This window comes from Pocillopora damicornis, chromosome 11, assembly GCF_964200805.1.
Source record: "Pocillopora damicornis chromosome 11, jaPocDami1.2, whole genome shotgun sequence".
Classification (NCBI taxonomy): Eukaryota; Metazoa; Cnidaria; class Anthozoa; order Scleractinia; family Pocilloporidae; genus Pocillopora; species Pocillopora damicornis.
This window is the reverse complement of record NC_142680.1, coordinates 959,237-987,093: the sequence shown is the minus strand read 5'-3', so window position 1 is coordinate 987,093 and position 27,857 is coordinate 959,237. Positions and strand designations below refer to the sequence as shown.

Genomic DNA, 27,857 nt, shown 5'->3' with positions numbered 1-27,857 from the left:
GCCTGTGAGCAACAGCGGGCCTTGATTACTAGCTCTGCAGGACGTGTGTTTCTCTGCCCGAGGGCAAGATTCGAGACGAATCGGGAAGAGGTTCGCCGGGAGTCCCAGTACCAGATCCCTTGCAGACCTTCCACCGTTCCGTGTCGCTCAAGGCCTCAAACCCCTCCCCCCTCCCCCCTCGGGCGAAGAAACGCTCGTCCCGAAGCACTAATAATGACCACCTGCTTGTAGTTTAATCAGAAGCTCTGTATAATTTTCTTTGCACCGCAACATCATTATGCATATTCTCCATACTGTTCTCTATACATTTCGTATGTTCTGAAAAGGAGAATTTGTAAAACCATCAAGAACTTCGTTAGTTGCTGATCATTTCCTTTATTCTCCTAGCTTAAACATTTGATTCAAGGGATGGATTATAAAGAGAAATTAGAACCTTGTCACTCCTAGGGATTAAAGGGTTATAAGAGTTGAACACGTCGATCTATTTTTTATTAACTTATTAATTAACTATTTCTCGATTGTTCAGTCCTCAATGAAGGTCCAACAGACATCACAAAGGCAAACAATTGTTAGGAAATCTGTACCACTTGCTATTATTATTTAGTCGCGAAACAAAACAACAGGTACGAAGGAGATTAACTTCTCTTATAGATTAACTTATACATAGCAATACTTTTTCCATGCACAACAAGGAAGGAAGCACGCAGATGCAAAGCCACGAAGTTGCAAGGCTCAAGAGCAATTGTCCAGTGTTTTCAACACAACTTGGAAACCTCTAACAAGTGAACAATCTCAAAAAGTCCTTTTTAAGACTTTCCTAACCCTTTCATCCCTAAGAGTGACCAGCACATAATTTCTCCCTACAATACTGATCATCCCATATTTAAACATTAAATATTTTCTCCATACTGTTCTCTATACATTTCCTAACGTGCTGGTGAGGAGAATTGATTTAACAATCAAGAGGTTCTTCGGTTGATTATCATTTCCTTTATTCTCATGACCTTAATGTTGGATTCATAAGTGATATTGAAATGAGAAATTAGATGCCAGTCACTCTCAGGGATTAAGGGGTTGATAAAGATATTCCGCTCTGATTCTACAGGTTAACATGTCTTCCAAGCAATGCCTTTCTCCTTCCTTGATGCACTACACACGAGACCGTCTTTAAATGGACTATTTCTATAAAATATGTGGCCAGATGTGACAACGCCTATTCATTGACAATTGTTTTATTGGCTATCAACTATAGACGGTATCGTCCTTCGCTAGTATTGTCCCACGAGATCTCTCGTTATATCCTTAATGGGCCAACAACTGTAATCAGGAACAGTAACGCTCTGTCTTGAACTATTGACGCCTTACTCTGAGATTCGCCGATGTAATCACAACTTCCTTTAAAGCATTGTCTTCTACACTGCGTAGCAAAACACTTCATCTTACAGACTCCTCCCAGGCACATCTGATCACACTTGTCCACCCCCCTGGTGCACTCCATCGTACAGTTTGCACAGACCTGGTTACACGCGGGTGACGAGCACGTGATCTGTTTACACCTGGCTTTCCATACGCATAACTGTGAACAGAATTTACTTGATCCACAATTCATGTTACACTCACCGAAAAAACACTTCTGCGCACAGGCGTTTCTCCCTAAATGAAAAAATAAAACACAACGCTTTAAGTTTTAACCCCTTGAACCCTAAAAGTGACCAGCATATAGTTTCTCCTCACAATAACACACCTGAACCACACATTAATGTCACAAGAATCAAGGAAATGATCACCAACGAAAGAGGATCTTGACTGTTAAACAAAGTCTGCCTGCCAGTACCAAAGGGTGAACCCTCTTGCTTTAAAGATCTAAATCTTAATTCTTCGTACTGTCTACTGAACATTTCTAGTTGCTTTAGTACTGAGAATTTGGTGTTGAATCAAACGATATTCCCTGATTGATTATTTAATTTCCTTCTTGTCGCCTTTCTGCTTACGAATGAATTGATATTGTTAGGAGATTTCACTTGGCTTGGAAAAATAAAGTTTGGTTACCAGAACAATCCATCGCAGGACACGAAGAGAGAATATGACACTTTTGAGAGCAGCTTGAGAAAGAAGTTGTGTCCACCATGTCGCATGTGCACTTGTTGAAGTTGCAAGTCTTCTGGCATAGATTTTGATTAATGTGGCCTCCAGCACATTTTTCCTCAGCTCGTGAAAACGTTGCAAACATGGTCACCAGCACCACCAATAATGCTACAGCTGTCATCATTTTCTCCAACATCCTGTGAAAGTAAAAAAAGTTAATGGTTTTTCGACTATTAATGATCGAGAATAATTGTTCAGATAATAACAGAGATTTTTGCTCTCTTATTGGTCGAGGATTACGTTGCGTTTTATATTTCACCCCCAAAATTTAAATATGAACTGCCCGCACTAACTGCGATTCGTTTCTTATAGTTTTAGTTAACTTTATCTCTTTTTCAGGTCATGTAATTAATTAAAGGCCATCAAAATCGAGGCGCGTGCTAATGATAACGTTTAATGATATTGCGTTTTGACGGTATGGGGCCGTAGGTTAGGTAAATTGTGATATTAAAACCAGAAATTACATATTACACGTTGGAAAATGCTTCTTCCTCTCTTATAAGACTTGTATACTAAATTATACACTCTTATAATACTAAATTAAAGACGGGAACACAGCTTTAAAACCGACAATAATGGTAGGTAATCCTCATTTCCTTTTGTTGTCGGTCTTCAAAGCCGATGCTATCACTATAGATAGAAAATAATGATGTCTTATTGAGCTTCTTACGATTTAAATTAAAATCCATTCAACACAAGGTGCCATTCGTGACTCCTACTGTTTTGAAAAGAAATTATGCTTTCCACTTTCTCTGCGGTGTTTAATAATTAAGAACTGAAGGAGTTGCTTGGCGGGGAGATAACACTGTGTAAGGTAAATAAAAGAAAGTGGAAATCTATTTTTAAAATAAAAAAATCTCAGCTCCTTTATATGTAATACATAGTATTCGGTACTGCTAAGCTCAATCTAGCAAAAATGCACTGAAAAGGAAGGCCACGTAAACACGAAGTAAACAGAGGAAGTTAAAAACAATCTTATTCATAAACCTTATATTCTGATATAAAGATTATTTAAAATCCGAGGTGATGCTGAAATTCTAAACCATTCCGTTTCCTTTCGAAATAAGGAAAAGCGCAAATGCAGTAAGAAGATTAAAGGCTTATTTCCCCGTTCAACTAAATGAAAAATACACACACATCTGTACAAACAAAAACATACATATAGCGATGGACATGCTGAGTACTGAGACTACCGCACTTCTCTAAACGCCACATTTTCTCACCACGAAACTGAGTCTTGAAATATATCTGTAAATATTAACTTAAGTCTTAAACACATCGCATTCACACACTTTTAAATTGTACGTTGAATATCTTTATGAGCTGTGAGAGCCATACTCTCACATACAGTTCCTGAATGAATATTATAAACATTGAGACGCTTTTACTTACATGTAGCACTATTAGTTGCTTCAGATTTCCGCTGCTTTTGCACCCCTCTCAAATTTTCCGCCCGAGTTTACTTCCTTAAAGAACAACAGAAATTTGATTTGGGAAAAAAAACGCGCAAAAATCTACCTATCTCGTACAATTGTCCACAAAAAAGTCAGAAGATGAAATTTCTACAAATTACATCCTAAAAAGTTAATTTGTATAGATATACCTCACGACCAACAACAAAATTGAAAACTGATAAATTATTTATCAAGGATGACTTTCGTCAGAACTTCCACAAGGTTCGATTAATGAGAAAGCTCCCATTGGTTTTATAAATTGTTTTATCTCTTTTATTAAATTTCTTGCGGTGAAGTCTTACCTAAAACGCGGAGTATTAAGAGACTTCTACGAGCTAATGACTCAAACCACTCAGTGCTTTTTTGTCATTCTGACGGCAGTTGATGATTACATAAGACTCACATATATTCCGAAAATTTTCCGTTTACAAAATAATGACAACGGCCTTTTACTTTTACAGCCTACAGATAAAACAAACCAGTGATGGTCGCATTTACTAACATTATAGAGAGATTGGTGTTATTTTTAATAAATAATTATCTCGCTGTCTCAGCCATTGATTACAGATTACATTTACACAGTGTTTCATTTTCCTTTGCGATAAATTCTTATCATTATTTTGACCTTTAATTATACCTTTCGAACTCTGCGTTTGCAAATTCTTTAAGTAACTCGCTGCTTTTATCTCAGACTCATGGAAAAAAAAACAAAGTAATTCCATTATCTTCCGCCAAACTTGACTTTTTTTCGCTGAGAATTTGTATATGCACAAGTTTTTGCTCTATATTACTTCGAGCCATAAAGCACACGCGCGTAGCTTGCAAGCCGGCTCTCACTAACGCGGCGATATGAGCGGCAAAGCGTATGAACTAGCGAGCGATGTGCGCGCGCGAAAGGTCCGCGAGGGTTCAGGAACGAAAATGAATACTAAGCTCACCCCTCCCTCCTCATCACTTTATGTCAAAAACCCCAGTGAGACATTTTAAGGGAAAAAAATTGAAGGGTATCCATACAGTTTTCCGACAATGTGCTGGCCAGATAAAAGTCTCCACATATAATTTTTTAAATAAACCATTAACCATGATGCCGCTTAAGGAAGTGCTGGTTACCCTTGTTCCCTTCCAAAAAAAAACAGTTTGAAAACTGGCCTTGATGTTTCTCATGGGAAGCGTTCGATGCCCTACTCATAACTTTAAGCAACCCTCATCAAAGTCAGATTTGTGGCCAATCAGAAATTGGAATCAAACCACGTGCGTCGAAGTGACAAAATAGGCCAATCAGTGATGAAAAGTAGATCACATGATCTAGGGAGAAAACAAAGCGCGTAGTTCAAAAACTTCACTCCCTGAAAATCAATTCAAGGCACAATATTCTACTGCAATTAAATCTCTCACTTACTCGCACCTTTGCTGCCTGAACTAAACTATCAGGAACCTAAGCAGGAAGTTTAAAAGAAGCGACAGAAAATACAGAATCACAGGTTTGTGTTTAAGCATTTTCATTCCACTTTTCAAACGCTGAGGCAACATTATTGTTCGCGTGCGGTGTAGAGAAAGTTCCGAGTACTTTCAAACCGTAAAATTTAAATATTACGTTCGTAAGTGTTTGTTTGTCTTGAAGTATGCAGCAAACAACTTTCTTTATTAACTTTGTGTAAATTACTTTTTTTTCTTCCAGGTTCATGGGAAAAAAAAAAATTAATTACTCGGTTTCTTAGCGCCTGTCGAGATGTTGTTACCAAACAAGAACAAAGTGCAGAGAAAACAACGTAATTAGGTGAGTGTTAAAACATTTCCTTGTTTAGTATACATGAAATTTGAATTAAAGGTAGGTTTTATTCGGGAAAAATTCGAAAAATTTGGTTGAAGTTGAAAAAAGTCTGGGCAAACATGGCCCGCGAAAGCGGCGCGTTTGGCGCGTAAAGGAATGAATGACTTACAGACTCGTGTTCCGATTGTGAATGGAAAATAATCATTTACAATACTTCGCTAATTAATCTGACTTCAGAAAGTGAACTTTTTTTCAGCGACGACTGTTTGAATATAATTTCATTTATACCTCAAACAAATTAATAAAGAGAACTAACCCTAAGCAAATCTACACCTGACTTTCCGCTTTGAAATTGAATGTATTGTATCAAAACGTCATGCAACAACAACACTGGCCTGAGCATTTTTGTTTTGTCCTGCATTAACGGAGAGATCTGATAATTATTCGTCGAGTAACAGCCCAAGTTTTGTAAAAAATAAATTACTAACTCTCCCTCATCAAGTGTAAAGTTCTTAAAAAAATTTCCGCAATCCGACAAACGACCACTCGTAAAATTTCATTCGAATTGACTGCACTCGGCTTAGTAATAATAGTCAATTAACACTTTGGTTAAAGCTTATCTCAATATGTCAACCGTGATTTCCACTGTCTATCAATAACTATCAAAGAACATTATTTTCGTAGGAAAAAAAATAACACAACAATTTTTAGCTCCACCCGCAAAGTTCTAAAAACATTTCCGCTGGACCACAAGCAGTGAGCTTAGCGATAATAGGTGAAAAAATACATGATAATGTTGTTTTTCACTGAATTTTTCAACCAAAAAGAATTTAAGAGAAATGTAAAAGAAAGAAACTGGTTAGATCAATATTTTTGTTTTATTTTGTCTGATTTTGTTTTCACACCTACCGAGGAGCCCTTTAAAAGACCGCGGAATTTTTCCTTTTTAACTTTTCGCGAAATCTCTAAAGAAATACAAATTTGGCCCGCTCAGCCTTTATCTCTGTTCTGGAAAAAAACCATCACATTCTATAAAATTCATGATGTACCATAAGTCACCAAATGTGATCACATCTACACTTTTTTCCTTTCACATTTTTAAGCAGAAGTAAACGTTCATTATCCAACACTTCAAGTGTAATTTGATGGGTTGTAAATGATCCCAGAACCTCATTTTCATGATATCAATAACAAGTACGTGAGAGAATTATTATCCTCGCTATTCCCTCAACTCAAACAGCCTGGATACTAGTTTTTCTTTTATGCTTATTGATATTGTAAGGAGAAATTAGATGTTGGTCACTCTTGAGGCTAAAGGGTTTAGCAAAATAAAACATTATTGAGGAAAAAAAATTTTTTCACACGAAGACGATGCTTCTCCTCACAATTCAACAACACTATCTATCAAAAAGAAACACAAACAATTCTCCCTTCTAACTTACAAGTAAAAGGGTACAGGTTAAACAGTGAAATTACTTATCACACCGTGAGAGTTAAAGAAGTAATATACAAACAATACTATAAAATTTGCAATTTTAGAAAAATCTCTGACCAGCCTTACCTGGCTTTTGGCTGATAATCCAGTCCACTACCTCCAGTTCAGATCCGCACCCACTTCAGATCTACATCTACTTCCAACAGTCCAGTCTATTCACCAACTCTGGTGGTTAAGCTTCAGTCTTAAAGACACGATACAGGACACAACAGGTCAGAAAATTCCCTGTGGGTTTGGTGGAACTTCCAGTACCGGCAGTCTTGTCCACTCACCTTTCTACTTCAACTGCTTCCCAACTTACACTTCACAAGTCAAGGCTGACTCCTCCCAGTTTGATTTTGATGAGGAAAACATGAAGATGTGGGGAGTTGGACTGTTTGGGAAGATGAGACTACATGTCAAGTTTCTCTTCACTCCTTTCCAATGTCTGCTGCATCTTATTACATGTATTTACTCTGATGATCATCTGGGAATGAGTCAGTAAGAAGACTCTGATGGAAGACAAACACAACAGGTCAGACAATTCCTTGTAGGTTGGGCAAGGGGGACTACTACATAGTATGCTGGTTGAACCTTATTTTAAATTTCCGACAGAAGTCTGTGAACTTCTCATTCGGCATAATTTAACGTAGTTAGTGTAGTTAGTTGGGTCCCCTGGGATTGGCTGGGCCTCCCTTTTTTCCAACCCTTAATTTTAATTGGGTTCCTTTTCAGGTATTTTCGGCTTAGGTTAGGTTTCGGCTTAAGGTTTTTTCTAACGGCAACTTCGGCCTTGATTCTACATCAAAACTGGATCGACTACACATATCCTTCAGGACTACAATGGCTCTTTAACGATGGACACCGACATCGACTCTTCCGCGCTGGATCTCCCTGCTTAGTCGCGCCTAAAAAAAAACAATTCTATGTTTCACCTGATAGCAGCACTTCCATGAACTGCAATCTAGTGAAGCATTTCCTACCAAATTTAAACAAAATATTACTGCAGCAAACCATTTTGGCCAAAGGTTCAACCAGATATTAATTAGGTCATTTAACTGGAGAAGTTAAGTCATTCAACTGGGAAGTGTGCTCATTTGCTACTTCTATCATGTTTAATGGTTTAACTCCAGTTGAAGCCGCTTGTTGAGGCTTCATTTAGTGGGAAATAGTAACTGCACACATCAGCTTAGGTCACAAAGAAAATAAACTAGGCTAATTATCAGCTGTATTTTGACATTATAACAGCTGTCACTCCAAATTACGGGCCAATGAATGTCAAAAATATGACAAATCAATTAACATCTGGGAGCAAACAAGGAAACACAAGGAAGAGAAGGGAGAGTTTCAAGAAATGGCCCAGAATCAATACTTGCTTTTAAAACATACATTAGGCCAATTCTTTTGACAAGTCAGCTTACAAGCTGTCACCAAATTTTGCAAAATCAATTCTTCACTCAACATCCCAGCCTGATGTGTACAGCAACCAACCCTTATAAAGGTAGGGCAAGGTCTCCGAGACGTCACCAGGTGGGTGGGTTTTATTTTCTCTTCCGAGTTCGGCTTTCGGCTTGAAATTCACTTCAGCTATCAATCCGGCTTTCGATTTCAACACCAAGTGGCATCTAATTTATTGTATAAAGGCTTGGTAACGACCTTGACTCGTTAGCTTGCCACCCTCTCACATCATCTGGGGCACCATGAGTGTTCTAATCGGGGTGTCAACATTTACTGACACAGAAACACTTGAGGTTTCTACAGATGCTAAATTTTTCATTTAGGAAAGCGCATCCCACCCTTATCATTAACTAAGGATTCATGTAATATTATGAAGAAAAATAATAAAATCGCAAAATTCTGTGTGTTTGTGTTATTTCCCTAAATGTCAAATACGCTTCAAATTTTATTAACATAACATTATTAACCCCAGATTTTTTTCAGAAGGAAGGTAATTGCTACTAACATCATTTATTTCAGGATTTTTTAGGCCCATTTTCGGGGGCAAAGTTGCATTAAGACTAATAACACTGATTACACCTACAAGCACTAAGCATGTCAATTACATCTTTCGAAAACAATAAAACCACAAACTTCTGTGTGTCTGTGTCATTTTCTCAATGTTCAGTTAAACATTAAGCAAAAATACTATACTAAATAAATATCTACATTTCAGGACTACATACAACTCTTGTTTCAGAAACTGAAACAAGCCCATTTTCGGGGGCACATTCGCTGTGAGGTGGTTGAAGGCGCCTTCCTTCCTTTGAGAAACCATTTCAAGTCCATTTTCGGGGACAAGTCCATTTTCGGGGACAAGTCCATTTTCGGGGACTAGCTTGTTTTCGGGAGCAAACATTTCAACTTTCGTAAAAATGAAAATACTAACCTTTACATATTCCAGGAAAGACGATGTAGCTCATTATCACATGGACCAGTAAAGAAAGATGCAAAGAAAAGAACCCTTTTCATCCCAAGCTCATCTGGTAAGTTCGCTTTGTGTGTAAACATAACAACGTACATACTTGGCTTTTCAGGTCATCTCTTCAGTGAGATCATCAACACCGACAAGGCTGTGGAAAAATAAGGTAAAACACATCAAAAGTATAAATTTATAAAAATTGTAACAATTTTACCTGCGCACAGAAATTTCAGATTTTAAACCGTTCCACCCCCTATAGGGGTGAATTGAGTAAAAAGTGAATTGACAGAACAAAAAGCAAGTTTTTCAGAACACATTGCTGAAGTATAAATTCTATCTACAATAAAGCCAAATTTCAAGCTTTTTTGGGGGCATAAAGCCACTAAAGCAAATTCAGTGACTGAGTCATCAACAGAGACTCCATGATTTATCTTTTGGACAAAACAAATTATATAATAGGGCCCATCATTTGCAAAAAGGTCAAGTGCATTTGGAATGCTGCTGTAGGAAATCTGTTACTTAACCCTTGTGTAGTTTAAATCCTACTAGGCACTTCCAGCTGGAAAGAAAATCGTTAACTTGGATACAACAGAACAGCTGTTCACTACCCACATCAAGCCAGCTACTGCACCTACAAAAACACCAAGTCAGTTATCTGGATCAAATGCAAGTAAGTGAAGTCAGTCATGTATCACCACCCTCCACCTTGTCCTTCATTCCAGCAACAAAACTTAAAGCCAAGAAGCAAGAACTGGGCTATTTAGTCCTTCACTTCACCTTGGAGAAGACAAACCAAACTTGAGGCTAAGAGAGAAGAAGTGGAATCTTCAGTCCCTCACTTCAGCCTCTATGGAAGACAACAATGCTTGACACTAGGAAGAGAAACGAATATTTAGTCCATTACTTCAGCTCCTTTAAAAAACAACACAAATTGAAGCTAAGAGACAGACACTGGAATATCAAGTCCTTCACTTCAGCCCTTGAGAAGACAAACCAAACTTGAGGCTAAGAGACAAGAAGTGGAAGTAATTTCAGCTCCTGTAGAAGACAACAATGCTTGAAGCTAAGAGGTACAAACTGGAATATTTAGTCCTTTACTTCAGCTCCTAAAGAAGACAACAAAAATTGAAGCTAAGAAGCAGAAACTGGAATATTAAGTCCTTCACTTCAGCCCTAGAGAAGACAAAAACAAAACTTGAGGCTGAGAGACAATTAAGAAGTGGAATCTTCAGTCCCTTATTTCCACTTCTATAGAAGACAACAATGCTTGAAACTAAGAGGCAGAAACTGGAATATTTAGTCCTTTACTTCAGCTCCTATAAAAGACAACAAGAATTGAAGCTAAGAAGCTGAAACTGGAATATTAGGTCCTTCACTTCAGTCCTAGAGAAGACAAACAAAACCTGAGGCTGAGAGATACTTAAGAAGTGGAATCTTCAGTCCTTATTTCATTTACTCCTTTAATTTATTTCAGCTTCTTTAGAAGACAACAAAAACTGAAGCTAAGAGGCAGAAATTGAAATATTTAGTCCTTTACTTCAGCTCCTATAGAAAAAAACAAAATTGAAGCTAAGAGGCAACAATTGGAATAAGAGTCCTTCACTTCAGCCCTGTAGAAGACAAATAAGATCGAGGCTAAAAGACAAGAACTGGAATCTTCAGCTCCTATAGAAGACATCAACGATTGAAGCTAAGAGACAAGAACTGGAATATTTAGTCCTTTACTTCAGCTCCTAGAGAATATAATAATATTTGAAGTCGAGAGACAAGAACCAGAATATTGAGTTCTTTACAACATATCCTATTGAAGACAAACAAGACTTGCGGCTACACAGCAAGAACTGGAATCTTTAGTCTTTTCTTTTAGCTCCTATGGAAGACAACAAAGCTTAAAGCAAAGAAGCCAGAACTGGAATAATTATTCAAGGCAAGACCTGTAATATATAATCCTTTCTTTCAGCTCCTAGAACAGAGAGGCAAGAATTGGAATCTTTACTCCTTTACTTCATTTTTTAAAGAAGACAACAAGACTGAAGCTTCCAGGCAAGAAATGGAATATTTAGTCCTTTATTTCAGCTTGTAACAAAGACAACAAGACTTAGAGCAAAGAGGAGGAACAGGAATATTTGGTCCTTCCCATCAGCTTCCAAAGAAGAAAACTCTTGAAGCTATGCTTTGCTTCAGCTCCAATAGAAGACAGAGCAGATTTGAAGCTAAGAGGCAAAGCTTGGAATATTTAGTCTCTACCTTCAGCTCCTTTAGATGAAAGACAAGACTTGAAGCTAAGAAGCAAAACTTCAATCTACCAGTTGTTGCATTTGGTTCCTACCTGAGGGAACAAAACCAAAGTATTACAAGAGTAATTTATGGAACTTCCTGGGATCTAGCTCTTCCTCTTATATCCCTACCTGCAACTCTCTCCCTAACAAGAATCTGAGGTTATCTCCCTTAATAACTGTAACTATGGTCTGCTAGAGTTTCACCGTGATAGACTCTATCTTCATGTTCTTTATTTAGTTCAGCTTTCTATATCTTTGCCAGCGTGGAATTCAATTCCATTGCTTAGGAGCTCTCTCTTATGTCCTTGTATGTGTAACAAAGTGGAATCTTTTGTCTCTTGTTTCAGCTTCTAAAGAAGACGTCAACACTTGAAGCTACAAGGCATGAACTGGAAAAATTACTTCAGCCATTATAGGAGACAACAATACTTGAAGTTGAGAGAAAACTGGAAAATGCAGTCCTTCCCTTCAGCTCTTATTGAAACACAACTTGAGGCTAAGAGACAAGAAGTGGAATCTTCAGTTCCTCATTTGAGCTTCTAAAGAAGACAACAATGCTTGAAGCTAAGAGGCAAAATATGGAATATTTAGTCTTTCACTTCACCTCCTAACGAACACAACAAAACTTGAAGCTAAGAGACAAGAACTGGAAAAATTTAGACCTTCATTTCAGCTCCTAAAGAAGACAACAAGACTTGAAGTTAAGAGAAAAAGTTCTTCACTTCAGCTCCTATAGAAGACATCAAAAATTGAAGATAAGAGACAAGAACTGGACTATTTCATACTTTAGTTCATTTTCTATTGAAGACAACAAGAATTGAAGCTACCAGACAAGAAATGGAATATTCAGTCCTTTACTTCAGCTTGTAACAAAGACAATAAGACTTGAAGCAAAGAGGAAAAAAACAGGAATATTTAGTCCTTCCTTTCAGCTCCTAAAGAAGAAAACTCTTGAAGCTACAAGGCAATCAATGGAATGTTTAGTCCTTCACTTCAGCTCCACTAGAAGGCAGAGGAAATTTGAAGTTAAGGGGCAAAGCTTGGAATATTTAGTCTTTCTCTTCAACTCCTTTAGAAGACAGACAAGACTTAAAAGATAAGAAGCAAGAACTAGATTATGCTTACCTGAACTTCGTTTCCTAGAGAAGACAAGACTTGAAGCTATGAAGCAAAACCTGGAGTTCCCGATGGTTTCATTTGGCTTCTACAAAAGGGAACAACACTTGAATATTATGGAACTTCCTGCAATGTAGCTCTTCTTATGTTCCTACCTGCAATTCTTTCCCTAACAAGGTTTCCAGAGTCTGAGGTTATCTCTCTAAGTAACTGGAGTTCCCAGTGGTTTCATTTGGCTCCTACAAAAGGGAACAACACTTAAATATTATGGAACTTCCTGCAATGTAGCTCCTCCTATGTTTCTAACTGCAACTCTTTCCCTGACAAGGTTTCCAGAGTCTGAGGTTATCTCCCTTAGTAACTGCTAACATGGTCTGCTTGAGTTTCACCATGATGAACTCTATCCTTATGTCCTAATGTTTATGTCATCTCTGGCATTCCCATCTTTACTTCCGCCTCCTATATATTTGCCAGTATAGAATAAAATTCAATTGCTTAAGAGCTCTCTCTTATGTTCTCATATGTGTAGCTTACTTTCAAGGGAGCAACTGATGACAGAGCTTAATGCAAATAGAGAAATGAGCTTCCAACTTAAGTACAGTGAGCCAACACTCACAGACATCAGTCCCATTAAAAAAATCCACTCAAGCATCAATAGCATGCACATGTATTTTCCACACAACTGAGGCCTTTGAAAGGAATAAGATAATCCAGTTAAGCTCTGAATCAAGAAACAAAGACTTTGTCTGAGATCAAGCCTTGAGATGTTTACAGATTCATTAACCAGTACCTTGGATATTTTTATAGTTCTTCAAATGAGTTCTTAACAAAGGAACAACAGACTGAGGCTCAGAAGCAAGCACTTGTAAGTATATTCTTCACCACTTAGCCTTTAGTAGGGAATTTAAAGACAAAAACAAAAAAAGAACAAGTTCTTGGGAATCAGTACACAGCCATCAGACTTCATCAACATCCTGTCTTCAGCTTTTATCCCCAACAACCAAATGAAAGGTTACAATACAACAATGTGATTGTTCAACACTGAATATCACCAGCTAAAGCCAATCACAGGTATTACATCAAGCAAAGTTTTCCCTTACATTGATGTTCCACACTGTCACATTAACACTCTCTAATTGATCACGAGGTTAAACTCATTCTCAGTAAACAAAATACTTCATTTTGAGCTGTTTTAATTTTCCACAAAGTGGACAAGAGCTCCACTACCAACTTGAGCAACCATCACAAAGGCCTTCACCAAGTTCAAAACCTACCTTACATTCCAAGCACTCCTCTTTTTAGGTGCTGCCATGTTTCATCCCTCTGAGCCAAAGAGACATGTAATAGAAATTTGTAAACATAGCCATGCATATCTGCGTCTGGTTTAGCAGTGAGTCACTGAACCCCACTCTCTTGCTAGCAGAGCACTCTCTCTTTTAATCCAAGTCATGTGCTTTCATCCTGATCCACAATGCTTATCCACAAAGTGGACAACAATTTTACTTGTTTCTTGGGCTTGATCTTTATAACAAGGCCTAAAACAATTTCAAAGGACACTTCTATGATTATGGATCTCAGCATAAGAACTGCAACACAGTTTCCTATCATTCTCTTTCTCAGCATTTGACCTGGTAAAGGTTCCAAAACCTACTTTACATCCCAAAATGTTCTCTCTCAAAGCGCTTATTACAAATTGCTTCCATGTTTCATCCATATGAGCCAAAGAGACATATAATACCTACATGTATTTGCATGCATAGCCACATCACCTAAATCTTGTATAAGAGAGTATGAGTCACTGATCCCCACAATCTTATGGGCAAATCACCTACCAATCACATCCTTCCATCCAAATCCACATCACTTTCTGTTGCTTGTTGTGTTTTGTTGTTTTTTATTTTCTTTTTGTTTGGATGGTTCTAATTATGTCAGCCACATGGAAACCACACTGGGCAAGCAGACTTAGGTGGGTAGATGACTACAGCATTCCAACAACCTCTTATGTAAATTGACAGCCTCTGTACATGCAACAAAGTGTTTTGAACACTCCAGTGAAATTTCCATTTGTGCACCAATGAAAGTATTTCTTGAGGAATTCTTAACAACAATTTTAAAAGTTTTCAAATTCCCAAAATTCTTACAGTTTTCAGAATGACCTTTACTCATAGGAAACACATTCCTGAGTGACAATTTTTTGTCCTGTTGGTCAAATTAATTATCATGAAACTGTCTCTGCAGCTCTCCCTTCCATTGCTGAAGTTTGAAAAAAATTCTTGCAATCAAAAAACAACTGTACTAAAGTTTTCTGTCATAAAAGTAATTAATATATCAATTTTCGCCTGGCATTGACATCTGTTAATTACCATACCTGACTTAGTCCTCAGGAAATGGTCCACTTCCAGTTCCTCCAGTCCAGTTGCCTTCCTTCTCCAACTGCTTCCCAACTAACACATCACAAGTCAAGGCTGACTCCTCCCAGTTTGATTCTGATGAGGAAAACATGAAGATGTGGGGAGTTGGACTGTTTGGGAAGATGAGACTACAAATCAAGTTTCTCTTCACTCCTTTCCAATGTCTGCTGCATCTTATTACATGTATTTACTCTGATGATCATCTGGGAACGAGTCAGTAAGAAGACTCTGATGGAAGACAAACACAACAGGTCAGACAATTCCTTGTAGGTTGGGCAAGAGGGACTATTACATAGTACGCTGGTTGAACCTTATTTCAAATTTCCGACAGAAGTCTGTGAACTTCTCATTCGGCTTAATTTAATGTAGTTAGTTTAGTTAGTTGGGTCCCCTGGGATTGGCTGGGCCTCCCTTTTTTCCAACCCTTAATTTTAATTGGGTTCCTTTTCAGGTATTTTCAGCTTTGGTTAGGTTTCGGCTTAAGGTTTTTTCTTTCGGAACTTCAGCTTTGATTCTACATCAAGACTGGATCGACTGCACACATCCTTCAGGACTACAATGGCTCTTCAACCATGGAAACCAACACCAATTCCTCCATGCTGGAGCTCCCTGCTTAGTTGCGCCTAAAAAAAAAAACAATTTTATAATGTTTCACCTGATAGCAGCACTTCCATGAACTGCAATCTAGTGAAGCATTTCTTACCAAATTTAACCAAAATATTACTGCAGCAAACCATTTTGGCCAAAGGTTCAACCAGATATTAATTAGGTCATTTAACTGGAGAAGTTAAGCCATTCAACTGGGAAGTGTGCTCATTTGCTACTTCTATCATGTTTAACAGTTTAACTCCAGTTGAAGCCGCTTGTTGAGGCTTCATTTAGTGGGAAATAGTAACTGCACACACCAGCTTAGGTCACAAAGAAAATAAACTAGGCTAATTATCAGCTGTATTTTGACAGCATAGCAGCTGTCAGTCCAAATTATGGGCCAATGAATGTCAAAAATATGATACATCAATCAACATCTGGGAGCAGAAAAAGGAGTCACAATGGAAAGGAGACATCGTCATATAGTTTCAAGAAATGGCCCTGAATCAAAATCAGCTTTTAAACCATACATTAAGCCAATTCGTTTGACAAGACAGCTTACAAGCTGTCACCAAATTTGGCAAAATCAACTCTTCACTCAACATCCCAGCCTGATGTGTACAGCAACCAACCCATACAAAGGTAGGGCAAGGTCTCCGAGATGTCACCAGGTGGGTGGGTTTTATTTTCTTTTCCGAGTTCGGCTTTCGGCTTAAAATTCACTTCGGCTATTACTTCGGCTTTTGATTTCAACACCAAATGGCATCCAATTTTTTTTATTAAGGCTTGGTAACGACCTTGACTCGTTAGCTAGCCACCCTTCTAGACCATCTGGGGCACCATAAGTGTTCTAATCGGGGTGTCAACATTTACTGACACAAGAACACTTAAGGTTTCTGCAGATGCTAAATTTTTCATTTAGGAAAGCGCATCCCACTCATAACTATTATAATTTATCTAAGGATTAATGTAATCTTTTCAAAAAAATAAAATCACAAAAATCTGTGTTTGTGTCATTCTCCTAAATAAATTAGCTACAAATTACAATTAACAGAACATCACTAACACAAGATTTTCTTTTCCAGTAGGAAGTTAGGTGCTACTAACACCGTTTATTTCAGGCTTTTTGGGCCCATTTTCGGGGGCAAAATTTTTCTCTACTCGCTACTTTTCTTTTAGCAGCTTAAACAAGCCCATTTTCGGGGGCACATTCGTTGTGAGGTGGTTGAATGCCCCTCTTTCTGTTTGAGAAATCATTTTAAGTCCATTTTCGGGGACTAGCTCATTTTCGGGAGCAAACATTTCAGCTTCGGTAGAAATGACAATACTAACTTTTTACACATTCCAGGAGTGATGATATTGTAGGTGATCACATGGACCAGTAAAGAAAGATGCAAAGAAGAGAACCCTTTCCAACTCAAGCTCTTCCTGCAGATGGTAAGTTAGCTCTGTGTGTATACCATGATAACTGCATGTAGGCTTTCATTTTTCAGGTTATCTCTTCAATGAGATCAGCAACACTAACACCAAGCAAAGGCTGTGGAAAAATCAGGTAAAACTCAAAAACACATAAAAATAAATGGTAACCATTTTAGCTGGTCAAAGAAAATAAAAAAGAGGAACCAAACAGGCAAATTTCAAACATACCAACATCCTAAAAGGGTGAATTAAGTAAAAGGTCAGAGTAAAAATTTCATTTACCAGACAAATTCCAAGGTTTTCTTTTTTTGTAGTAAGCTCCTAGAGCAAATTCAGCAATGGAGTCATTCACAGAATTTCATTCATTTTCTTTTTTAACACACCAAATTATATACATATGTACTGAGTTCATAGGAGCACTGTCAGTAGGAAATGTGTTACTTAACCTTTGTGTAGTTTAAATCTTACTTATAGGCACTTTACAGTTACAAAGTAAATGGTTTGCTCGGAATACAACAAAGGCTGTACTTCCCACAACATGCTAGCCTACTACACTTAAAAAAACAACCAGTCAATTTCTTTGGATCAACTGCAAGAATATAAAGTCAGACAAACATCACCTCATTCAGTAAGACCTGGAATGTAAAGTGCTTCACTTCACCACTTGAGGAAGAAATAAAGGCTTGAAGTTGAAAGGCAAGACCTGGAAAGTTTAGAGAAACACATTCCCCCTTGATAAAGAAACAAAGGCCAGAATTGGAGTATATGGAGGTACATGTACACATCAGCTCTTAACAGACTGGAAGCTAAATGGCAAGACCTGGAATACTAAGAAGTATGAATTCACTCTTTATGGAGAAACAGAGGCTTGAAACTTAAAGACAAGAACTGATGCATTTAGTCCTTCATTTGAACTTCCATGGAAGGTTACAAGATTTGAAGCTTGGAGGCAAGATCATGAAAATTTAGTGTTACTCATCAACTCCTAATGAAGAAATAAAGGCTTGAAGCTAAAAGACAAGAATTGGAATATTTAGTCGTTCATATTTTCAGCACCAATACTGAGAAGACACCAAGATGTGAGGCTAAAAGGCAAGAACTAGAATATTTAATCCTCCAATTCAACTCCTATGGAGGACAAGAAGATTTGAAGCAAAAAGGTGAGAATTTTAATATTTAGTGAATCACATAACCTCTTGATGAAGAAACAAAGGCTTGAAGCTAAAGGACAAGACATGGAATATTTAATCCTTCAGTTTAACTCCTATAGATGACAACAAGACTTCACGCTAAGAAGCGAGGACTAGATATTCATTTCCCTATTTCAACTACTATAGAAGGTTACAAGACTTGAAGCTAAGAGGAAAGAACTGGAATATTAAGTCTTTCATTTCAACTCCTATGGAAGACAACAAGATGTGAGGCTAAGAGGACAAACTGGAATATTTGGGCCTTTGGTTCAGCTCCTGTAGAGGACAGCAAGACTTCTAGGTAAGAGACTAGAAGTGGAAAGCCTAGTGGCTCCATTTGGCTCTTATAAAAAGGAACAAGACTGAAGTATTACAAGATATATCTGTAAACCTTCCTGTGTTTTAGCTCCACCTGTATGTCCCCAACTGCAACTATTTCCCTAACAGGGTTTTCTAGGACCCAAGGTCTACTTAAGTCTCAGTGTAATAGACTTTATCCTGTCTTTTCAAATACGTTGATTCCATCCCTGGCATCTCTGTCTTTCCTTCGGCCCTATTAATCTTTGCCTGCATAGTATACAATTCTATGGTTTAAGATCTCTCCAATAATCTCATATGTGTGGATCACTTTCTTCCTGTGATACCACTGATTTTACACATTTAGTTGTTCATAAGCAAGGGTGCAAGTGATGACAGAGCTTATTGCGGAAATAATTAAATAACTTCTGACCAAAGCACAATGAGCTAGAAACTCAAATTAATGTATACGTCAGTCCCAAGAGGAAAAAAGTTAAACCTACCCAAGCACCGATGGCATGTACATGTATAGGTACCACCACACCTTTCATAAAGATATAGCAGATGTTCAGGTAAGAGATGTAAGCTCTAGCAAAAGAAACACAGCCTTGATTCAGGCAAGACCACGAATAATTTGAGGTTCACTTACATTCTTCAGTTACAAGATGTAAGCTCTAACAGAAGAAACACAACCTTGATTCAACAAGTAAGACTTGGAATAATTTGAGGTTCACTTACACTCTTCAGAAAGAAACAAAAGATTGAAGCTAAGAGGCAAGATCTAGAATGTTTACAAGTAAATGTCACCTCTCAATCAAGAAAAAAAAGGCATGATGCAAACAAGCAAGACCTGGAATATCAAGTGGTTTGGTTCAGTGAAGAAACAGGCCTGAAGCTAAGCTTAACCAGTACCTTGGATATGCAGTGATTCTCAGCTATTAACCCTTTACACCCTAAGATCAGTATGCATACTCTCCATACTGTTCTTTATACATTTCCTAAGGTGCTGATGAGGAGAATTTGTTGGCCAATCAAAAGGTTTCTTCCCTGGTGACCATTTCCTTTATTCCCATGACCATAATGTGTGATTCAGGAGTGATGTTGTTGGGAGAAATTAGATGCTTGTCACTCTAAGGGTTTAAAGGGTTAGCAAAAGAAAAACAGACTGAAGCTCACAAGCAAGACCTGTATGTGTATATTCTCCACTACTCAAACTGACACTGGCAAGTTTTTGGGAATCAATTCACAGCCATCAGACTTTGTCAACATCCTGTCTTCAGCTTTTATCCCCAACAACCAAATGAAAGGTTACAAGACAAAAAAGTGATTGTTCAACTCTTCATAACAATCAGCTAATGCCAGTCACAGCTATTAAACCAAGTAAAATTGTTCCCTTTCATTGCTATTCTACACTGATATCTTAACACTCTCTCACTGACCATGAGGCATGAGGTTTTAAACTCATTCTTAGTCTGCAAAATACGTTATTTCAAACTGTTTTTCCTCAATGTGGACAAGAGCTCCTCTTGAGCAACAATCACAAAGGCCTTCAACAGCTTCAATGGATACCTCTTATATGGATGTCCATGGCCTTGTCATTTATCTTGAAGGAAAGGTTCTGAAACCTGCTGTACATCCCAAGCACTTCTTTCAAAGTGCTGACATGTTTCAACCCTATGAGCACAAGAGACAACTATAAAACAAATTTGCATGCATAGCCACACTGATCTGCATCTGGCTTAACAGTTTGTCACAGGGTCCCATTTTTTTGCTGGTAGAGTGTGCCCTCTTTCTTTATTCAAGGGTCATGTGCTTCCATCCTAATCCACACTGCTTATTCAAAAAGTGAGGAAACACTTGCAACTTGGACTTGATCCTTCTAACAAACGCCCACAACAACTTCAAAGGTCACTTCTCTGATTAAGGATATCAGCACAAGAACTACAACAAAGTTTCCTATCATGCTAAGTACTTGACCATATAACTGTTCCAAAACCTTCTTAAAATCCTGTTATGTTCTCTCTCCAAGCACTTGATGAGCCAAAGACTGAGACATATAATACAATACATGTATTTGCATGCATAGCCATGCAGATCTCCATCTTGTTTGAGTACGAGTCACTGATCCCTGCTCTCTTATACGCAAAGTGCTCTCTCTTTCTTATATACAAGTCACATGCTTCCATCCCAATCCACATCACTTTTTGTGGTTTGTTTGTTTGTTTTTTTAATTTCGTGTTTGTCAGGATGGTTCAAAAATTATCCTAGTGGCACAAAAATTGAGCTTCATTAGGGTTCAATACCACCAAAAGAATGTAAAAGATAATAAGGTCTGGTTAAAAGCTTCACAATATGGCATCCAACTTAATACAATTTGGATACATGTTTTGCTGTTGGTATAGGACTAGGTTGATACCAAAAGTATCTCTTGCATTGGGATTCAAACCCAAGACAGTTGATGAGAAAAAATTTAAAAAAAGAAATAAATCGGAGATATTTTTGTCTCAATGGGATTCAAACCCATTCACCTAAATGCTAAATGCTGTAAGGCATGACTGTGCACTTATGCAACTGTAACTAAGTCAGAACTAGAAAATGGCTGCTGAAGAAGATAGTCAACAGGCCAGACAGAGGTCAAAAAGGGATCAATCCTCACAACATCCAAACATCAACCACATGGAGACCACACTGAACAAGCAGACTTAGGTGAGTAGATGACTATAGTATTACAACAACCTCAAAGGAAAAATTCCCTTTGCCGCAAAGTGTTTTGAACACTCATTCCAGACAAATCAAATTTCCATATGTACAAAGAAGAAAGTTTTTCTGAAGGAATTCTTCACCACAATTTTATAACTTTTCAAATTCCCAAAATTCTTATATTATATCCCAAAATATAACTGAATAATCATATATTCATTTTTAGCCACTGGTATTGACATCTGTTAACTACAGTACCTGCCTTAATCCTGATAAAATGGTCCACTTCCAGTTCCAGCAGTCCATTCCAGTCCAGTCACCTTCCCGAGACAAGTCAAGGCTGACTCCTCCCAGTTTGATTCTGATGAGGAAAACATGAAGATTGGGGAGTTGGACTGTTTGGGAAGATGAGTCTACAAATCAAGTTTCTCTTCACTCCTTTCCAATGTCTGCTGTATCTTATTACATGTATTTACTCTAATGATCATCTGGGAATGAGTCAGTAAGAAGACCCTGATGGAAGACAAACACAACAGGTCAGACAATTCCTTGTAGGTTGGGCAAGAGGGACTACTACATAGTACGCTGGTTGAACCTTATTTCAAATTTCCAACAGAAGTCCGTGAACTTCTCATTCGGCTTAATTTAATGTAGTTAGTTTAGTTAGTTGGGTCCCCTGGGATTGGCTGGGCCTCCCTTTTTTCCAACCCTTAATTTTAATTGGGTTCCTTTTCAGGTATTTTTGGCTCAGGTTAGGTTTCAGCTTAAGGGTTTTCTTTCTGCAACTTCGGCCTTGATTCTACATCAAGACTGGATCTACTGCACACAACCTTCAGGACTACAATGGCTCTTCAACCATGGATACCGACATCAACTCTTTCACGTTGGATCTCCCTGCTTAGTTGCGCCTAAAGAAACAATTTTATACTGTTTCACCTGATGGCAGCAATTCCATGGACTGCAATCTAGTGAAGCAGTTTTGACCAAATTAAACCCAAAAATTTATTACAGCCAACAGTTTTGGCCAAAGGTTCAACCAGACATTGACTTAGTTAATATATATGACTGGATAACTTAAACCATTCAACTGGGAAGTGTGCTCATTTGCCACTTCCATCATGTTTAAAGGTTTAAATCCAGTTGAAGCCGCTTGTCGAGGCTTCATTTAGTGGGAAATAGGGAACTGCACACACCAGCTTAGGTCACAGAAAAAAACAAGTAGGCTAATTATCAGTTGCAATTTGACAGCATCACAGCTGTCAGTCAAAATTGCGGGCCAATTTATCTTGAACTCACTTATCAAAACATCATGGATCAGACAAAGAGTCACAGTGGAGAGGAAACATCATGTTAGTCTTAAGATATGGCCCAGTTGAAATTTTTGCTTTCAATTCATACATTAAGCCAATTATTTTGACAAGTCAGCTTACAAGCTGCCACCAAAAAAATTGGGAAATTAAATACTCTTCACTCCCATAGCCAATCACAGAGGCTTGATGTGTACAGCAACCAACCCATACAAAGGTAGGGCAAGGTCTCCAAGATGTCACCAGGTAGGTGGGTTTTATTTTCTTTTCCGAGTTCGGCTTTCGGCTTAAAATTCACTTCGGCTATATACTTCGGCTTTTGATTTCAACACCAAATGGCATCCAATTTTTTTTATTAAGGCTTGGTAATGACCTTGACTTGTTAGCTAGCCACCTTCTAAACCATCTGGGGCACCATGAGTGTTCTAATCGGGATGTCAACATTTACTGACACAAGAACACTTGAGGTTTCGACAGATGCTAAATTTTTCATATAGGAAGCACATCCCACCATCAACTATAATTAAACTAGGGACTGATGTAATAATTCAGAAAAAAATAAACAGCAACAACCTGTGTGCGTGTGATTTTCTTTACAAAAGTAGCTAAAAATTAAATAGTATCTTTACTAATATATTTACTTTTCAGGGTAAGTTTACTGACACCTTTTATTCTAGCAGTTCCGAGCCCATTTTCGGGGGCAAATTTGTGGTTTGATGGTTACATAATATAACAAAAGAGTGTCACCAAAATAACAGATTTACTGTGTCTTAAGAATGATGTTCATCTAAACAAAAAATAAATAAAAAAACAAACCTGTGTTTCTGTGTGACTTTCTTAGAAAATAATAATTACTAACAACTGCCTCTTTTCAGGAGCAGGGTAAGTGTCATTATTTCAGGCTAACTTAATTAATCCTTTTTTTCAGGACCAGGTAAGCGTACTAACAAAATTTACTTTTATTAGTAGCTCCAAGCCTATTTTGGTTGTACAGTGGCAGTTTGATAGTTTACTATTCATTACACCATCAGTCTCTTAAAAATAAATAAATTTTTTTACTAATATCATGTTAGTAATCAGTATGTTCTCAAACATTTATTTTAAACAGCTAAAAAAGGTGAGGGGTACTTAAGTCTCTTATTTCAGTCTATCTCTTATAAAAACAAGGTAAGTCCACCAAAATGTTTACATTAGGAACTCGAGGCCTATTTTCTAAGGCAGATAGCTAGATTCATAGCAGGAAAAAGGAATTCAAACCACAAACAAATGTACAAATTCTTAATATTTTTGCAGCTCATACACAGCTCATTCACAGCCTCTTCAAAAGGTAAGCAAGCTTAACTTTTATGAATACAGAATGCATAAAAGCTTGAAATATTTTAATTAGTTTCCAGGAAATCTGATCATTCGAGAGCACCAAAAGTTAGCCAGACAGAATTCATAGATCATATCCAGGTAAGCATTTAACTCCAAGAAGTGATAAACATGTAACTTCTCCCAATAATATTAGTCTATACATTATCCAGCAAACAGGTAAAGAGAATACTAAATCTTATCAGGTAGAAATTGTTCAGCAAATAAACTCAAAAACCTCTGATATGCTTTTACCCTTTAACTTTCAGATCAAATTTGTAATTCTCCTTACTGTCAACCATACACTTCTTATAATGTTAGTTAAGATAATTTAGTATCAGATCAACTTATTATCCCCAAATTGACTGATATATTTTTTTATTCTCATCAATGGTATATGAACATTGTACAGAGAATGATGTATGAATATTGTACAGAGAAATTCCGTCTTGATCACTCGTGGGAGTTAAAGGGTTTAATACAGACTGCTTGAATCCTAAATAATTATTCATCTGGTTTCACCTAGGAAAACTAAGTGTGCAAATTTTGAGTGTCAGCAAGATTGACATTCCAAATTATTCAAAATAAGTTACAAACATTAAGCACTACTAGTACTACCTTCTTCATAACATTAATATGATCTGTTATTTCATTTTTTTCAGCTTGTACAAAAGTTACAACTACCAATGGCTAGAAAGGAGATATTTAAATATTAATAAAAAGTAATTTATAACAGAAAATCGCCAACAAAGGTTGTGTAATTAATAAAACATTATGTGATGAAAACATTTTAAGCAACCTTCAAACCCCGAAGGTTTAATCACCATAGCATAGGTTCGGGGAACATGGTCCCCATTTTTCCCCATGTGGGGTTTTTGGGGTTTACATGTCCGGCTGTGGTGCAATTACTTATTCCACCTTAAAATTAGTATACATATTCTCCCTACTTTTTCCTTGACTTTTCCAATGGCATTGACCAGGAGAATTTGAAAAACAATCAAGAGCTTCCGTAGTTGGAAATCACTTATTTCATTTTAATGAGCTAAATGTTTGATACAACATTAATACTGTAAGAAATAGTTGTAGATGCTAGTCACTCATTGTAAAAAGTAGCCTTAAAACTTTCTTCAATATGTTGTTCAATGTAATACATATTTCACCTATTTAACAAACAACAAATCTTAAAAAACTTACATTTGATATGAAGTAACTTTTTTGTCCCCAAAAAAGAGCTTTGACTTGAATTTAAATCAAGGTTGCTAGAAATTAAAACATGACATTTCAAATTTTGTATATTTTGAACTTGGAACATTCTGAGCTCTCCAAAATATGCGCTAAAGCTGACAACTTAACAGCTAACCTTTTACATCACTAATAGCATTATTACTAAAGGAGAAATCTGAGTGTTCCAGGGTTGATTTTAATCCAAATTTCAAATTATAATTTTTTGGGGGGAAAATGATTCAAGTCTCGGCTCATTGCAATTTTTTTAAGTACTTAGTTACTGTTAAGATTTCTCAATCCACATCTTATAAAATTTTTTTTAAATTCTAAGATTTGTTGAAAAGGTTTAATAAATGACTTCTGTAGCAACACTGTATGTAGTTATCCAAAATAGCATGTTAGTAAAGAACTGTGCTTTTGAAAACATGATATTGCATGTAATTTAGAGGTTGTCAGACATTCAAGAGAAAATTTGGAATGTTGTTCCCATAAAATTTTAAAACAGACTGATGTCAATGCTGAAGTGGATTTGAGACAACTAAAATGTTTGGGGTGGAGGGTAATTGGGCAGTGGAGAGGTGGTAGTTTAAGGACTGAGAAAGGTATTGGTAGGGAAGGGTACCACTGTGGGTGGAGGTTTCACAATGGGACTATGACTGAAGGGGATCAGGGGAGCTGGAGGAGGGAGGTAATGTGTTAAGATGGGTAGGGATTGAAAGGGTTTGGGTTTGGGATGAAGGCAGGAAGGGTACAGGCTAGGGTGAGGGTCCCAACCTGGTTTAAGGGGAACAAGGTGGTTGTTATGGTGTTGGGAGGTGGCTGTAAAGTGTTTGGCTGGAGTTGCGGTGGGCAATGAGCAAAGGTTCTATTTGGGAATAGGGTTGAATGTTTGAGTTGTCTCAAGTTCACTTCTGTGATTTTCATCAATCTGAGATTTTTTTAGTCACTACTGGTAAATTTTTTCAAGACATACCATTCCCAATTCTTTCAAGGAAATTGGCACCTTGTTAAGTACAATTTTTTTAGTTTTCTTCAAGTAACTTTCAGTCTTGGTAAATTAAAATGTTGTAGCATGTTTTTCCTTTAATTCATGAGATGGAAAATGATAGTTACATACTGTCGTGTTATTTAATAAAGTAAGATTATGACAGTTAAATCAAATTATGTCTTTGTGGTTTTTTCATGACCCTTAACTTTCCCTTCATGTTTTAATCCATAGAAACATCACCACACTCGTTTTAGAGAGACTCAAATGTACTGAAAGGGCTGGGGAGGATTGAAGACAAAAAATTCAAATATCAATTCTGAACAGTTGCATAAATGTATGTATGGGTAATGACATGATTTTGAATGCAATTTGGTGTTAATAAGCATGAGTAAATTTTTCTAAGACAGCATAATTGCACAAGCCTGTAGTTTTACAACTTTGCACTAGTGTTACATGAGAAAGCACTTGTTTTAAGCCAATCAGACAAAAATAATTTTTTCCTGTACATTATTAAAAGTGTTATCATCAAAATAAGGGCAGTTCTGGAACACACTGTTGAGGGCAATAGCAACCAACCCCTTGTAAATTTGAGTGGAAGGAAAAGCCAATTGACTCCAAATTCATAAGCTAGGGTTGTCCAAAACCAGTTACTGCCCTGGCAACTGGCTAATTACACTAAGCCATTGACAGCTATTCCCTGGTTCAAAACATTCACTGTAAAATTAGTTCAGTCCAACTTGAGAAATACGATAGGAAAAGTAGAAGTTATTTTAAGCGATGCCATGAGCTTAACTGATTGGTGGTCGCCGTAAAAGATGTCAGACCCTTAAATTTATTGATTAGGTTAATATTGCTTCGGATAAAGTTAACTTGCACTCAAGAATTCCTAGAGATTAAAATCAAATTGATCATCTTAAGTAGCGTCTAAGGGAACTTTGTAATCGTATGGGGATTTCCCTTAAATGTAAAAGATTGAGGCACTCGAGCGCATCCACAAAAGAAGTAGCGCGTGGATCTTTTACACCTTTTGTTATGATGTTGATAATATTAAGAGGCAGAGACCTCTACTGATCAACAGGTTACTACTTCTGCGTATGTTATTTAAAGTGTAGCTAAACAAGATGTTAATTGTCTTACTTGTGATCATGAGCTGTATTGCCCGCATCAAAACAAGCTGAATCTGTCCTAGCAAGCGAGCGAAGTGCAAAGTAACCCCTCGAGTACATTTCACGCTCTTTTGGTAAGACTTCGTAGACAAACTATCCCACTCGTTGCTTTTGACACAAAGTAGCTTAAAAAGAATAAAGTTTCGAAGATAAATTAAAGGAAAGGACCAATTTCTAGCCACCGCAGCATGCGTGCCATGATCAGGCGCCATATTGACTGACGCGCAATTAAGCTGGCGATCCCAGAAGCACTAGCAGATTGACAAGTAATCATGGTATGGGTTACTTACTTGCATTAAGCCGATTTCTTTTTAAATTTCCATTTTTTACCAAAAATTCGCTCTTTTAACGGCAAACTACAAGCACTCCCAATGGCCTAACTATCAGAATCTAGGCTAGCCCGCTGAAAAAGAAATGTCTGGAAAAGGAATGCTTGGAGAGAGCGGAGTAAAATCCTTACAGCCGCATGATTATGGGCACAGTTATGGGCACCTCAGTCTGTTATCAGCAATTTATTCTTCGTTGAAAATATGCAAAGAAGAGCTACACGCTTTAT

The 27,857-nt window shown here is 37.4% G+C and overlaps 1 protein-coding gene across 50 annotated transcripts; it reads right to left on the bottom strand.

Moving 5' to 3' along the window:
* Positions 1–361: 361 nt before the first annotated feature.
* On the bottom strand, positions 362–27,534 carry LOC113669497 (uncharacterized). 50 transcript variants are annotated; one of them, XM_089188227.1, is made up of 13 exons: positions 27,273–27,534; positions 25,118–25,182; positions 21,522–21,776; positions 16,990–17,194; positions 15,027–15,692; positions 9,788–10,135; positions 9,231–9,414; positions 7,138–7,356; positions 6,932–7,049; positions 3,538–3,611; positions 2,816–2,950; positions 2,050–2,282; positions 362–1,653 (listed from the first exon to the last, which is right to left on the bottom strand). In XM_089188227.1, the coding sequence occupies exons 12-13, from the start codon at positions 2,279–2,281 to the stop codon at positions 1,295–1,297; spliced, it is 591 nt and encodes a 196-aa protein (XP_089044353.1). In that variant the 5' UTR covers position 2,282; positions 2,816–2,950; positions 3,538–3,611; positions 6,932–7,049; positions 7,138–7,356; positions 9,231–9,414; positions 9,788–10,135; positions 15,027–15,692; positions 16,990–17,194; positions 21,522–21,776; positions 25,118–25,182; positions 27,273–27,534; the 3' UTR covers positions 362–1,294. The 50 variants fall into 50 exon arrangements, with proteins under 50 accessions (XP_089044353.1, XP_089044355.1, XP_089044342.1 ...); XM_089188229.1 differs by having other exon boundaries at positions 9,895–10,135; XM_089188216.1 differs by lacking the exon at positions 9,788–10,135 and adding exons at positions 3,902–4,904; positions 13,933–14,193 and having other exon boundaries at positions 6,932–7,752; positions 15,027–15,297.
* Between the last annotated feature and the right edge of the window lie 323 nt (positions 27,535–27,857).

Bases quoted from the DNA above. Each gene is read 5' to 3' on its own strand.
- LOC113669497 (XM_089188183.1), bottom strand. The intron at 1,654-2,049 runs GTAACCAAACTT...TTTTTCATTTAG, and splicing joins TCCTGCGATGGATTGTTCTG to GGAGAAACGCCTGTGCGCAG.